This window comes from Triticum urartu, chromosome 3 (assembly GCF_003073215.2).
Source record: "Triticum urartu cultivar G1812 chromosome 3, Tu2.1, whole genome shotgun sequence".
In the NCBI taxonomy this organism is placed as follows: Eukaryota; Viridiplantae; Streptophyta; class Magnoliopsida; order Poales; family Poaceae; genus Triticum; species Triticum urartu.
The window spans coordinates 696,596,189-696,608,946 of NC_053024.1; the positions used below are offsets into that span (position 1 = coordinate 696,596,189).

A 12,758-nucleotide genomic window follows, 5' to 3' on the forward strand; every position below is an offset into this window, starting at 1 on the left:
ACCTATGGGACCGGCGGGCCGAGTCCCTTTCGGTTCGGCGGGGGCGGAGATCGTACAAAGAGCAAATCGAGGCGATACACGCGAGCGATTTATCCAGGTTCGGGCCGCACGGATGCGTAAAACCCTACTCCTGCTTTGTGGTTTGTATTGAGTTCTTACTCGGGAGCGCGGAGTGCTACAGTACACACCAGCTGCTAACGAGACCGAGCGTGAGTGTATCTGAGCCAGCTAACCCCCCTCTACGTTGCGCACGGGCCTCCTTTTATATGCTCAAGGGGTTACCGACAGGTGGCAACGGAGGCAAAGGGTAGAAATGGAAAGGTGCTGCGGTAGGCACAGCTACCCGCTACGGTGTGTCGTACCTAACCCTGACGGCAGGGGACAAGGGCCTTAAATGCCCGTCTGTGTCGCCTAAACAGTGCATAAAGGGACCGTCAGGGAAGCCACCGCTCGCCACGATGGCGATCTTGTCAGCGCCGTTTGCCACCGCGCATCGCAAGCTGCACAGCTTCCCGCCACGTACGCCTGGAGGGGTCCCAGAGCGACACGTTGGTGGATGTGCTGGAGCGCGGGCACAGTGGTGTCTTGTCGCGGCAAGCGCCTTGCCGCGGTCGTTGTCGTGTCATGCCCGGGAGCTTGTTGCTCACCGGGCCTTGCCGGGCCGCGTGATGCGTCGCGGCAAGTTCCTTGAGATGCCTTGGGTGGCCTTCCCGGCAAGCTCCTCTTGCCGGGGTCTTGTCTCCTTGACTCGGATACTTTGTTCTTGAATGGCTCCAAAGGAACCACGGAGGACCTTGGCGGTCACCCGGCAAACCTTGCCGCGGGATGCTGCGACTGCCCGTGCACAAGTTCGGGATACTAGGGTACCCCTATTCTAGTACACCGACATCTGTTCCTCCAGATTGCATTCTGGGCAATATATCGGACAAGATTTCTGTTTATGTTTAATAAATAAAGAGGCAACATTTATTCTTAAAAGAAAAAGAAATATCTCTCATCTGCTTTTGTGAGATGTGTCATCGCAGCCACCGTTGAGTTGAAGCACACATATGTTTCAACTTTATTTTCTTGTACATGTGTCTTCATATACTTTTTTCAGAAAAGAGGTGAACACTCTCGGCCTGTGGCACGTGCCTTTATATAAGGATGCATTTCCTTCTCCTGCTCAATACTTGCATACCCATTTTTTGACCGTAGTCTTCCTCCCACCTTATATATTAGCTCTTCTTATGAAGCAAGTAGCTCCTAGTTAACAAGAATTGAGTTGAGAGCCTCGAGAGAGGGTCAGAGGAATGGCAAATAGAAGAAGTTAGTGGAAGCGCGTCTGTAGTTCATTAGGAATGGGAGGCACCTTGGAACACAGTGACTAACCAGAAGTTGAAGATGGTGCTTGCAGCAGTACTTTTGGGACTAAAAATACTCTATCTGGTAATGCCATCAGCAACTAGGTTAGCACCTGAACCACGAAAAGTGTAAGAGAGCAAGTCGTGTCTGAACTATACACTACAGAAAGAGATTCAAAAAATGAAGACTGCATACTCTACAGGAAGATTTTCCCCACTATTTATCCATTTGATTTAAAACATTGAAATTTCTCTTTTACATTCATATGCATGAAGAGAAGGGAGCCTTGGCACAGTGGTAAAAGCTGCTGCCTTGTGACCATGAGGTATTCATATGCATGAAGAACAAGGCAAAGGCCTTAATAAGTACTCCCTCTGTCAAGAAATATAAGAGCGTTTGTAGTAGCATATAATAATATCTTCATCTTACCTTTGCATATGGTTTAACCTTAATTTGACCATAATATTGTAAGCTTCCTGTACTTCTCCTATTCTCGACTTCTTGCTGCACAATTCACATTATTTCCTACCCAGGAAAATGACTTACAAAACAGAGATGATGTATGCCCAGAAAATTACACAACGTAATACTGGTTGTAAATAGGCCAACCAGCCAGCTGGAATAACAGAGTTATAGGATGATTCCAGATAACACAATTTACTACAGACAAGTGTTATTCCTCCTAACATAACATAACTCTTAATATGTGTGGGATGCAGTCTGAGCTCTGAAATCTGACAGATATAATGAATAAAATACATGTGATATTCCCGTGTTCCTATCCTGTCTCACTGCCCGTAAATGACAAGAAAAGAACAGGCAAAAATAATCATCCTCTATTCGAAAATCTTCTCACCAGTTGAGAAGACCAAGAAAATGACTGAACTAAAAATACAGAGGTATGCTGGAACAAAGAATACTGTTTTCCAGGTTTCAGAGTTCGTTAGATCCATGTTAGAAGCCTTTGCAGCCTCCAAAATGTTTCCCGTGAGGCCAACGCCAACTATCCCAGCCAATGTCCCAGCTGTATTGGAAACCCCCATCACTATGCCGGCGAACTTTGGAGCAACATCCATGTGGTTCACGGCAAACCCTGCTCTTCCTAGAGCCAGAAAACCAAGGGATACCGATGAACATATCACAGTCCCTGAGGGCGTCCCGAATGAAGGGAGGGCCATGAGTGCAACAGCCGAGACAACAAACCCAATGGTGTTTAGGAGCTTCCTTGTCTTGGTAACTGATAAGATCCGTTTTGTAATCAAGTGATCAGCAACCACTCCACCAATGTTGGAGAATATAAACATGTTGAAATAGGGAAGCATCTTTGACGATCCCATGTCCTGGAGGCTAAGCTTAAGGGCTAGTTCGAAATAGGTAGGCAGCCAGTTCATGATAACATACAAGGCATAGTGGAAGGTGAAGTTGTTCACGACAATTGCCCAAACAGGTAGACTGAAGATAATCCTTCGCCATGGTATCTTTACAGTGCGAGGTGCAACAACCCCTACTGATTGCGCCTTAATCTTCTCCCGAGATGCTACTTTTGGCATTGCCACTTTTGGAAGGTCAGTGCGAGGTGGCTCACTGGAGAACTTCAACCATATTACAGACCATGCTACTCCAAGTACTGCTTCGACTAAACATACAGATTGGGGTCCCATGTGCTTCACCAGACTTGGAAAAAACAACATGCCACAAGCTGCCCCGAGGTACATCCCTGAGGTTGTTAATGACACTGAGCGAGAGCGCTCCTGCGGTGGCACCCATTGTGCCAGGACTGTGTGAATGGCAGGAAATATGAAACCTTGTGCTACACCAACAAAAAGGCGAGAAAGGACCAGAATGACTGCTCTGTTGGGGTCCAGTGGAATTAGACCGCATATCAAGGACCACAACAGGAATGACAGCAGCAGAACACGTCTCCCTCCCAATCTCTGAGCTGCCCATCCACCAGGAATTTGTGACAAAACATAACCATAATAGAACATGGAGAGTATCAGGCCCTTGTTTGCTTGATTCACGTTGATTGCATCAGCTGCTACGGTGTACGCAATCGAGAAACCCACACGCTCAACGTAACAAACATTTGTGCAGATGAATGTCAGCAATACTATGACATAACGCTTTGGGATCTTCATTCTCGCCATCACTAATTGGAGATGAACCACAAAGTGTTGTAGCAGTCTTAATCAGGGCGCCACTTGTTGACCTCCCACGAATATTTACCAGGGTTTACCATAAATCTGTCATTCTTCCTTCCATCTCTAGTGGTACTAAGATCTGAAACAGACAAAATATTGATCATTCACTGGTATGAAACACTATGGGCTTCTTCAGCTGTGCTTCATATATCCATAGCAGTTTACTGATCTCATAAGCAATTTAACAGAGACAAAGCACTATATGGTGCACATTAACTCAAGCGACCTGCTCAATGGAGATGGAAAAACCAACACCGCTCAGTTAGATCTTAGATGGATCAAGGCATGGATATTACATTTACCATTATGCAATGTGAGAAAAAAAATTAGTCCTACACTATCAACTATTCTTGAAATGCAAACTGCAATATGCAGGACACATGGTTTACATTGTCACAACCTTTACATTCCAAGAATTCCAAGATACTCGGAATTTTTTGCACCGTTTGTGAAGGAAACATACTAATTACTACTCCCTCCGTCCCAAAATTCTTGTCTTAGATTTGTCTTGATACAGATGTATGTAATACTAAAACGTGACTTGATACATCCGTATTTAGACAAATCTAAGACAAGAATTTTGGGACAGAGGGAGTAGATGATTGAACAGGCCCATCAAGACCTATATTGTACACGGATTGAGCTTGATCTTACACATATCCTTGTACCAAATCGTAATGCTAAGTGTTTTCCTCAGGCATGACAAAACCAAGCTTTGACACACAACTCAACTGCAAGCAAGAAGTAACTAAACCCCCGGTCCCAATAAATCGTCCCAATAAATCAAGTAATCATGTGGTTCCCAACGGAACACACAATGCCCACACATTTGCACTGAACCTAGAGATTTGAGAAAGCAGGATCAGATCTCGGCCCGAAAATTTTCCACCTTTCACACAAATGTGAATCTAAAAAATCTGAACTGTCCACCAAGCTCGCGAGATCTTAACTGAAAACCTGCGGCATTCACCACCAACCACCAGCGCCGGACCAGATCGCGCAGAGATCTGATACTCCAAACCCCAAATCCCCAGCCCCCAAACCCCAAATGAGCACCCTGGCACATCATCAATCCTACAGACCATCCACAAGTGTAGCAGCAGCACATCACCATAGCACATCACAGCAAAATACCAATCAGAGGAAAATGAATTTTTTTTCACTCACCTACTGTGATTCAGTTGAGATGCGAGGTGGTCGGGGAGGCAGAGGAGGCGCACAGCCTACGTGGTCCGGTGGTCGGGGACGGCGACAGAGGAAGGGAGGGAGCGCGGCGGAGGAGGGAGTCCAGTGGTCGGGGACGGCGGCCGAGGTGGTCGACGACGGACGGCGGCAGAGAGGGGGGAGCCCGGCGGTGAAAGGCGACTCAAGGCGGGGCAAGGCAGGCCGCGGCGGTGGGGAGGGCTGCCGCCGGCGGACGAGCTGCAGCACGCCGACTCCTATGGATCTGGAGTTTATGAAGCTGGGAGTTGGAGCGCGCCCGAACCGCGTGGTGGAGTGGAAATAGGAAAAGTGAGGAGGATAGATCGAGTGGTCAACTGTTCACCGACGCCATTTCCCCCCCTCCTCACTGCGAGAAGCACGTGCGTTTTGGTTTAGGCTAAGTGCCAGCCGCCGGTCGACCGGCGCCAGCCTCGATCGGTCGCATCCGCGCCGTAGATGCGGCTCCTGTGAACCGTCGGATCTGCTCTTATTGCTTCGTCCTTCTGTTTCTCTCTCTCTCTCAAAAATCATGGTACCACGTATGTGAAGCAGAGGCTGCAGTAAGCATCGCCAGCCCCCCACCATGCACACGCGCGAGGCGGCCGAGCTCGAAGCACCGCCACGCTCCGTCCATGGAGCTTTGAAGCACCCGCTCCCCGCCGGTTCCAGCACGAATCCTTGTCAGAAACCTTGCAGCTGTCGTGGATCGTAGTCCTCGCCCCACGTCATCATCACATAATCCACCCCCCATCGTTGGCGCTTGTACACACTGAAGTAGCTAGTTGCAGCATCAGGCAACACCAGTCCCAACAAACGTTGTTGTCGATTCTGAAGGAAATATGCCCTAAAGGCAATAATAAAGTTATTACTTATTTCCTTATATCATGATAAATGTTTATTATTCATGCTAGAATTGTATTAACCGGAAATATAATACATGTGTGAATATATAGACAAACTTAGTGTCACTAGTATGCCTCTACTTGACTAGCTCGTTAATCAAAGATGGTTATGTTTCCTAACCATGAACAAAGAGTTGTTATTTGATTAAAGGGATCACATCATTAGGTGAATGATCTGATTGACATGACCCATTCCATTAGCTTAGCACCCGATCGTTTAGTATGTTGCTATTGCTTTCTTCATGACTTATACATGTTCCTATGACTATGAGATTATGCAACTCACGTTTGCCGGAGGAACACTTTGTGTGCTACCAAACGTCACAACATAACTGGGTGATTATAAAGGAGCTCTACAGGTGTCTCCAAAGGTAGATGTTGGGTTGGCGTATTTCGAGAATAGGATTTGTCACTCCGATTGTCGGAGAGGTATCTCTGGGCCCTCTCGGTAATGCACATCACATAAGCCTTGCAAGCATTACAACTAATGAGTTAGTTGTGAGATGATGTATTACGGAACGAGTAAAGAGACTTGCCGCTAACGAGATTGAACTAGGTATTGGATACCGACGGTCGAATCTCGGGCAAGTAACATACCGATGACAAAGGGAACAACGTATGTTGTTATGCGGTCTAACCGATAAAGATCTTCATAGAATATGTAGGAACCAATATGGGCATCCAGGTCCCGCTATTGGTTATTGGCCGGAGATTTGTCTCAGTCATGTCTACATTGTTCTCGAACCGTAGGGTCCGCACGCTTAACGTTACGATGACAGTTATTATGAGTTTATGCATTTTGATGTACCGAAGTTAGTTCGGAGTCCCGGATGTGATCACGGACATGACGAGGAGTCTCGAAATGGTCGAGACATAAAGATTGATATATTGGATGACTATATTCGGACACCGGAAGGGTTCTGGAGATGTATCGGATAAAATCGGAGCACCGGGGGGTTACCGGAACCCCCCGGGGGGTTAATGGCCTCATGGGCCTAATGTGGAGAAGAGGAAGGGGCTGCCAGGGCAGGCCGCGCGCCCCCTCTCCCCCTAGTCCGAATTGGACAAGGAGGGAGGGGCGGCGCCCCCCCCCTTTCCTATTCTCCCTCCACCTCTCCTAGTTGGACAAGGAAACGGGAGGGGAGTTCTACTCCTACCAGGAGTAGGACTCCTCCTGCGCGCCACCATAGGGCCGGCCGCACCCCTCCCCTTGGATCCTTTATATACTGGGGCAGGGGGCACCCCTAGACACACAAGTTGATCTACGTGATCGTTCCTTAGCCGTGTGCGGTGCCCCCTGCCACCATATTCCACCTCGATCATATCGTTGTAGTTCTTAGGCGAAGCCCTGCGTCGGTAGAACATCATCATCGTCACCACGCCGTTGTGCTGACGGAACTCATCCCCGAAGCTTTGCTGGATCGGAGCCCGGGGAGCGTGATCGAGCTGTACGTGAGCTAAAGAACTCGGAGGTGCCGGAGTAACGGTGCTTGGATCGGTCGGATCGGGAAGACGTATGACTACTTCCTCTACGTTGCGTCAACGCTTCCGTTGCGGTCTACGAGGGTACGTAGACAACACTCTCCCCTCTCGTTGCTATGCATCACCATGATCTTGAGTGTGCGTAGGAAATTTTTTGAAATTACTACGAAACCCAACAGTGGCATCCGAGCCTAGGTTTTATGGTTTGATGTTATTTGCACGAGTAGAACACAAGTGAGTTGTGGGCGATATAAGTCATACTGCCTACCAGCATGTCATACCTTGGTTCGGCGGTATTGTTGGATGAAGCGGCCCGGACCGACATTACGCGTACGCTTACGTGAGACCGGTTTCCCCGACGTGCTTTGCACAAAGGTGACTTGCGGGTGACTGTTTCTCCAACTTTAGTTGAACCAAGTGCGGCTACGCCCGGTCCTTGCGAAGGTTAAAACAGCATCAACTTGACAAACTATCGTTGTGGTTTTGATGCGTAGGTGAGATTGGTTCTTGCTTAAGCCCGTAGCAGCCACGTAAAACTTGCAACAACAAAGTAGAGGACGTCTAACTTGTTTTTGCAGGGCATGTTGTGATGTGATATGGTCAAGACATGATGCTAAATTTTATTGTATGAGATGATCATGTTTTGTAACCGAGTTATCGGCAACTGGCAGGAGCCATATGGTTGTCGCTTTATTGTATGCAATGCAATCGCGATGTAATGCTTTACTTTATCACTAAGCGGTAGCGATAGTCGTGGAAGCATAAGATTGGCGAGACGACAACGATGCTACGATGGAGATCAAGGTGTCGCGCCGGTGACGATGGTGATCATGACGGTGCTTCGGAGATGGAGATCACAGGCACAAGATGATGATGGCCATATCATATCACTTATATTGATTGCATGTGATGTTTATCTTTTATGCATCTTATCTTGCTTTGATTGACGGTAGCATTATAAGATGATCTCTCACTAAATTATCAAGATAAAAGTGTTCTCCCTGAGTATGCACCGTTGCCAAAGTTCGTCGTGCCCAGACACCACGTGATGATCGGGTGTGATAAGTTCTACGTCCGTCTACAACGGGTGCAAGCCAGTTTTGCACACGCGGAATACTCAGGTTAAACTTGACGAGCCTAGCATATGCAGATATGGCCTCGGAACACTGAGATCGAAAGATCGAGCGTGAATCATATAGTAGATATGATCAACATAGCGATGTTCACCATTGAAAACTACTCCATTTCACGTGATGATCGGTTATGGTTTAGTTGATTTGGATCACGTGATCACTTAGAGGATTAGAGGGATGTCTATCTAAGTGGGAGTTCTTAAGTAATTTGATTAATTGAACTTAAATTTATCATGAACTTAGTACCTGATAGTATCTTGCTTGTTTATGTTTGATTGTAGATAGATGGCTCGTGCTGTTGTTCCGTTGAATTTTAATGCGTTCCTTGAGAAAGCAAAGTTGAAAGATGATGGTAGCAATTACACGGACTGGGTCCGTAACTTGAGGATTATCCTCATTGCTGCACAGAAGAATTACGTCCTGGAAGCACCGCTGGGTGCCAGGCCTGCTGCTGGAGCAACACCAGATGTTATGAACGTCTGGCAGAGCAAAGCTGATGACTACTCGATAGTTCAGTGTGCCATGCTTTACGGCTTAGAATCGGGACTTCAACGACGTTTTGAATGTCATGGAGCATATGAGATGTTCCAGGAGTTAAAGTTAATATTTCAAGCAAATGCCCGGATTGAGAGATATGAAGTCTCCAATAAATTCTATAGCTGCAAGATGAAGGAGAATAGTTCTGTCAGTGAGCATATACTCAAAATGTCTGGGTATAATAATCACTTGATTCAATTGGGAGTTAATCTTCCAGATGATTGCGTCATTGACAGAATTCTCCAATCACTGCCACCAAGCTACAAGAGCTTTGTGATGAACTATAATATGCAAGGGATGAACAAGACTATTCCCGAGCTCTTCGCAATGCTGAAAGCTGCGGAGGTAGAAATCAAAAAGGAGCATCAAGTGTTGATGGTCAACAAGACCACTAGTTTCAAGAAAAAGGGCAAAGGGAAGAAGAAGGGGAACTTCAAGAAGAATGGCAAGCAAGTTGCTGCTCAAGAGAAGAAACCCAAGTCTGGACCTAAGCCTGAAACTGAGTGCTTCTACTGCAAGCAGACTGGTCACTGGAAGCGGAACTGCCCCAAGTATTTGGCGGATAAGAAGGATGGCAAGGTGAACAAAGGTATATGTGATATACATGTTATTGATGTGTACCTTACTAGAGCTCGCAGTAGCACCTCGGTATTTGATACTGGTTCTGTTGCTAATATTTGCAACTCAAAACAGGGACTACGGATTAAGCGAACACATGCAAAGGACGAGGTGACGATGCGTGTGGGAAACGGTTCCAAAGTCGATGTGATCGCGGTCGGCACGCTACCTCTACATCTACCTTCGGGATTAATATTAGACCTAAATAATTGTTATTTGGTGCCAGCGTTGAGCATGAACATTATATCTGGATCTTGTTTAATGCGAGACGGTTATTCATTTAAATCTGAGAATAATGGTTGTTCTATTTATATGAGTAATATCTTTTATGGTCATGCACCTTTAAAGAGTGGTCTATTTTTGATGAATCTCGATAGTAGTAACACACATATTCATAATGTTGAAGCCAAAAGATGCAGAGTTGATAATGATAGTGCAACTTATTTGTGGCACTGCCGTTTAGGTCATATCGGTATAAAACGCATGAAGAAACTCCATACTGATGGAATTTTGGAACCACTTGATTATGAATCACTTGGTACTTGCGAACCGTGCCTCATGGGCAAGATGACTAAAACACCGTTCTCCGGTACTATGGAGAGAGAAACAGATTTGTTGGAAATCATACATACCGATGTATGTGGTCCGATGAATATTGAGGCTTGTGGCGGATATCGTTATTTTCTCACCTTCACAGATGACTTAAGCAGATATGGGTATATCTACTTAATGAAACACAAATCTGAAACATTTGAAAAGTTCAAAGAATTTCAGAGTGAAGTTGAAAATCATCGTAACAAGAAAATAAAGTTTCTATGATCTGATCGTGGAGGAGAATATTTGAGTTACGAGTTTGGTGTACATTTGAAACAATGCGGAATAGTTTCACAACTCACGCCACCCGGAACACCACAGCGTAATGGTGTGTCCGAACGTCGTAATCGTACTTTACTAGATATGGTGCGATCTATGATGTCTCTTACTGATTTACCGCTATCGTTTTGGGGTTATACTTTAGAGACGGCTGCATTCACGTTAAATAGGGCACCATCAAAATCCGTTGAGACGACGCCTTATGAACTATGGTTTGGCAAGAAACCAAAGTTGTCGTTTCTTAAAGTTTGGGGCTGCGATGCTTATGTGAAAAAGCTTCAACCTGATAAGCTCGAACCCAAATCGGAGAAATGTGTCTTCATAGGATACCCAAAGGAGACTGTTGGGTACACCTTCTATCACAGATCCGAAGGCAAGACATTCGTTGCTAAGAATGGATCCTTTCTAGAGAAGGAGTTTCTCTCGAAAGAAGTGAGTGGGAGGAAAGTAGAACTTGACGAGGTAACTGTACCTGCTCCCTTATTGGAAAGTAGTACATCACAGAAAACTGTTTCTGCAACACCTACACCAATAAGTGAGGAAGCTAATGATAATGATCATGAAACTTCAGAACAAGATACTACTGAACCTCGTAGATCAACCAGAGTGAGATCCGCGCCAGAGTGGTACGGTAATCCTGTTTTGGAAATCATGCTGCTAGATCATGATGAACCTACGAACTATGAAGAAGCGATGGTGAGCCCAGATTCCGCAAAATGGCTTGAAGCCATGAAATCTGAGATCGGATCCATGTATGAGAACAAAGTATGGACTTTGGTTGACTTGCCCGATGATCGGCAAGCAATTGAGAATAAATGGATCTTCAAGAAGAAGACTGACGCTGACGGTAATATTACTGTCTACAAAGCTCGACTTGTTGCAAAAGGTTTTCGACAAGCTCAAGGGGTTGACTACGATGAGACCTTCTCACCCGTAGCGATGCTTAAGTCTGTCCGAATCATGTTAGCAATTACCGCATTTTATGATTATGAAATTTGGCAAATGGATGTCAAAACTGCATTCCTGAATGGATTTCTGGAAGAAGAGTTGTATATGATGCAACCGGAAGGTTTTGTAGATCCAAAGAGAGCTAACAAAGTGTGCAAGCTCCAGTGATCCATTTATGGACTGGTGCAAGCCTCTCGGAGTTGGAATAAGCGCTTTGATAGTGTGATCAAAGAATTTGGTTTTATACAGACTTTCGGAGAAGCCTGTATTTACAAGAAAGTGAGTGGGAGCTCTGTAGCATTTCTGATATTATATGTGGATGACATATTACTGATTGGAAATGATATAGAATTTCTGGATAGCATAAAGGGATACTTGAATAAGAGTTTTTCAATGAAAGACCTCGGTGAAGCTGCTTACATATTAGGCATAAAGATCTATAGAGATAGATCAAGACGCCTAATTGGACTTTCACAAAGCACATACCTTGACAAGATTTTGAAAAAGTTCAAAATGGATCAAGCAAAGAAAGGGTTCTTGCCTGTGTTACAAGGTGTGAAGTTGAGTCAGACTCAATGCCCGACCACTGCAGAAGATAGAGAGAAAATGAAAGATGTTCCCTATGCTTCAGCCATAGGCTCTATCATGTATGCAATGCTGTGTACCAGACCTGATGTGTGCCTTGCTATAAGTCTAGCAGGGAGGTACCAAAGTAATCCAGGAGTGGATCACTGGACAGCGGTCAAGAACATCCTGAAATACCTGAAAAGGACTAAGGATATGTTTCTCGTATATGGAGGTGACAAAGAGCTCATCGTAAACGGTTACGTTGATGCAAGCTTTGACACTAATCCGAACGATTCTAAATCGCAAACCAGATACGTGTTTACATTAAACGGTGGAGCTGTCAGTTGGTACAGTTCTAAACAAAGCGTTGTCGCGGGATCTACATGTTAAGCGGAGTACATAGCTGCTTCGGAAGCAGCAAACGAAGGAGTCTGGATGAAGGAGTTCATATCCGATCTAGGTGTCATACCTAGTGCATGGGTCCAATGAAAATCTTTTGTGACAATACTGGTGCAATTGCCTTGGCAAAGGAATCCAGATTTCACAAGAGAACCAAGCACATCAAGAGACGCTTCAATTCCATCCGGGATCTAGTCCAGGTGGGAGACATAGAGATTTGCAAGATACATACGGATCTGAATGTTGCAGACCCATTGACTAAGCCTCTTCCACGAGCAAAACATGATCAGGACCAAGACTCCATGGGTGTTAGAATCATTACTATGTAATCTAGATTATTGACTCTAGTGCAAGTGGGAGACTGAAGGAAATATGCACTAGAGGCAATAATAAAGTTATTATTTATTTCCTTATATCATGATAAATGTTTATTATTCATGCTAGAATTGTATTAACCGGAAACATAATACATGTGTGAATACATAGACAAACTTAGTGTCACTAGTATGCCTCTACTTGACTAGCTCGTTAATCAAAGATGGTTATGTTTC

At 45.4% G+C, this 12,758-nt stretch overlaps 1 protein-coding gene across 3 annotated transcripts; it reads right to left on the bottom strand.

Moving 5' to 3' along the window:
- Positions 1–1,961: 1,961 nt before the first annotated feature.
- On the bottom strand, positions 1,962–5,080 carry LOC125545975 (probable anion transporter 7). Of its 3 annotated transcripts, XM_048710051.1 has the most exons (3): positions 4,713–5,080; positions 4,496–4,619; positions 1,962–3,771 (listed from the first exon to the last, which is right to left on the bottom strand). In XM_048710051.1, the coding sequence occupies exon 3, from the start codon at positions 3,489–3,491 to the stop codon at positions 2,181–2,183; it is 1,311 nt and encodes a 436-aa protein (XP_048566008.1). In that variant the 5' UTR covers positions 3,492–3,771; positions 4,496–4,619; positions 4,713–5,080; the 3' UTR covers positions 1,962–2,180. The 3 variants fall into 3 exon arrangements, with proteins under 3 accessions (XP_048566008.1, XP_048566007.1, XP_048566006.1); XM_048710050.1 differs by lacking the exon at positions 4,496–4,619 and having other exon boundaries at positions 1,962–3,624; XM_048710049.1 differs by lacking the exon at positions 4,496–4,619.
- Positions 5,081–12,758: the final 7,678 nt, after the last annotated feature.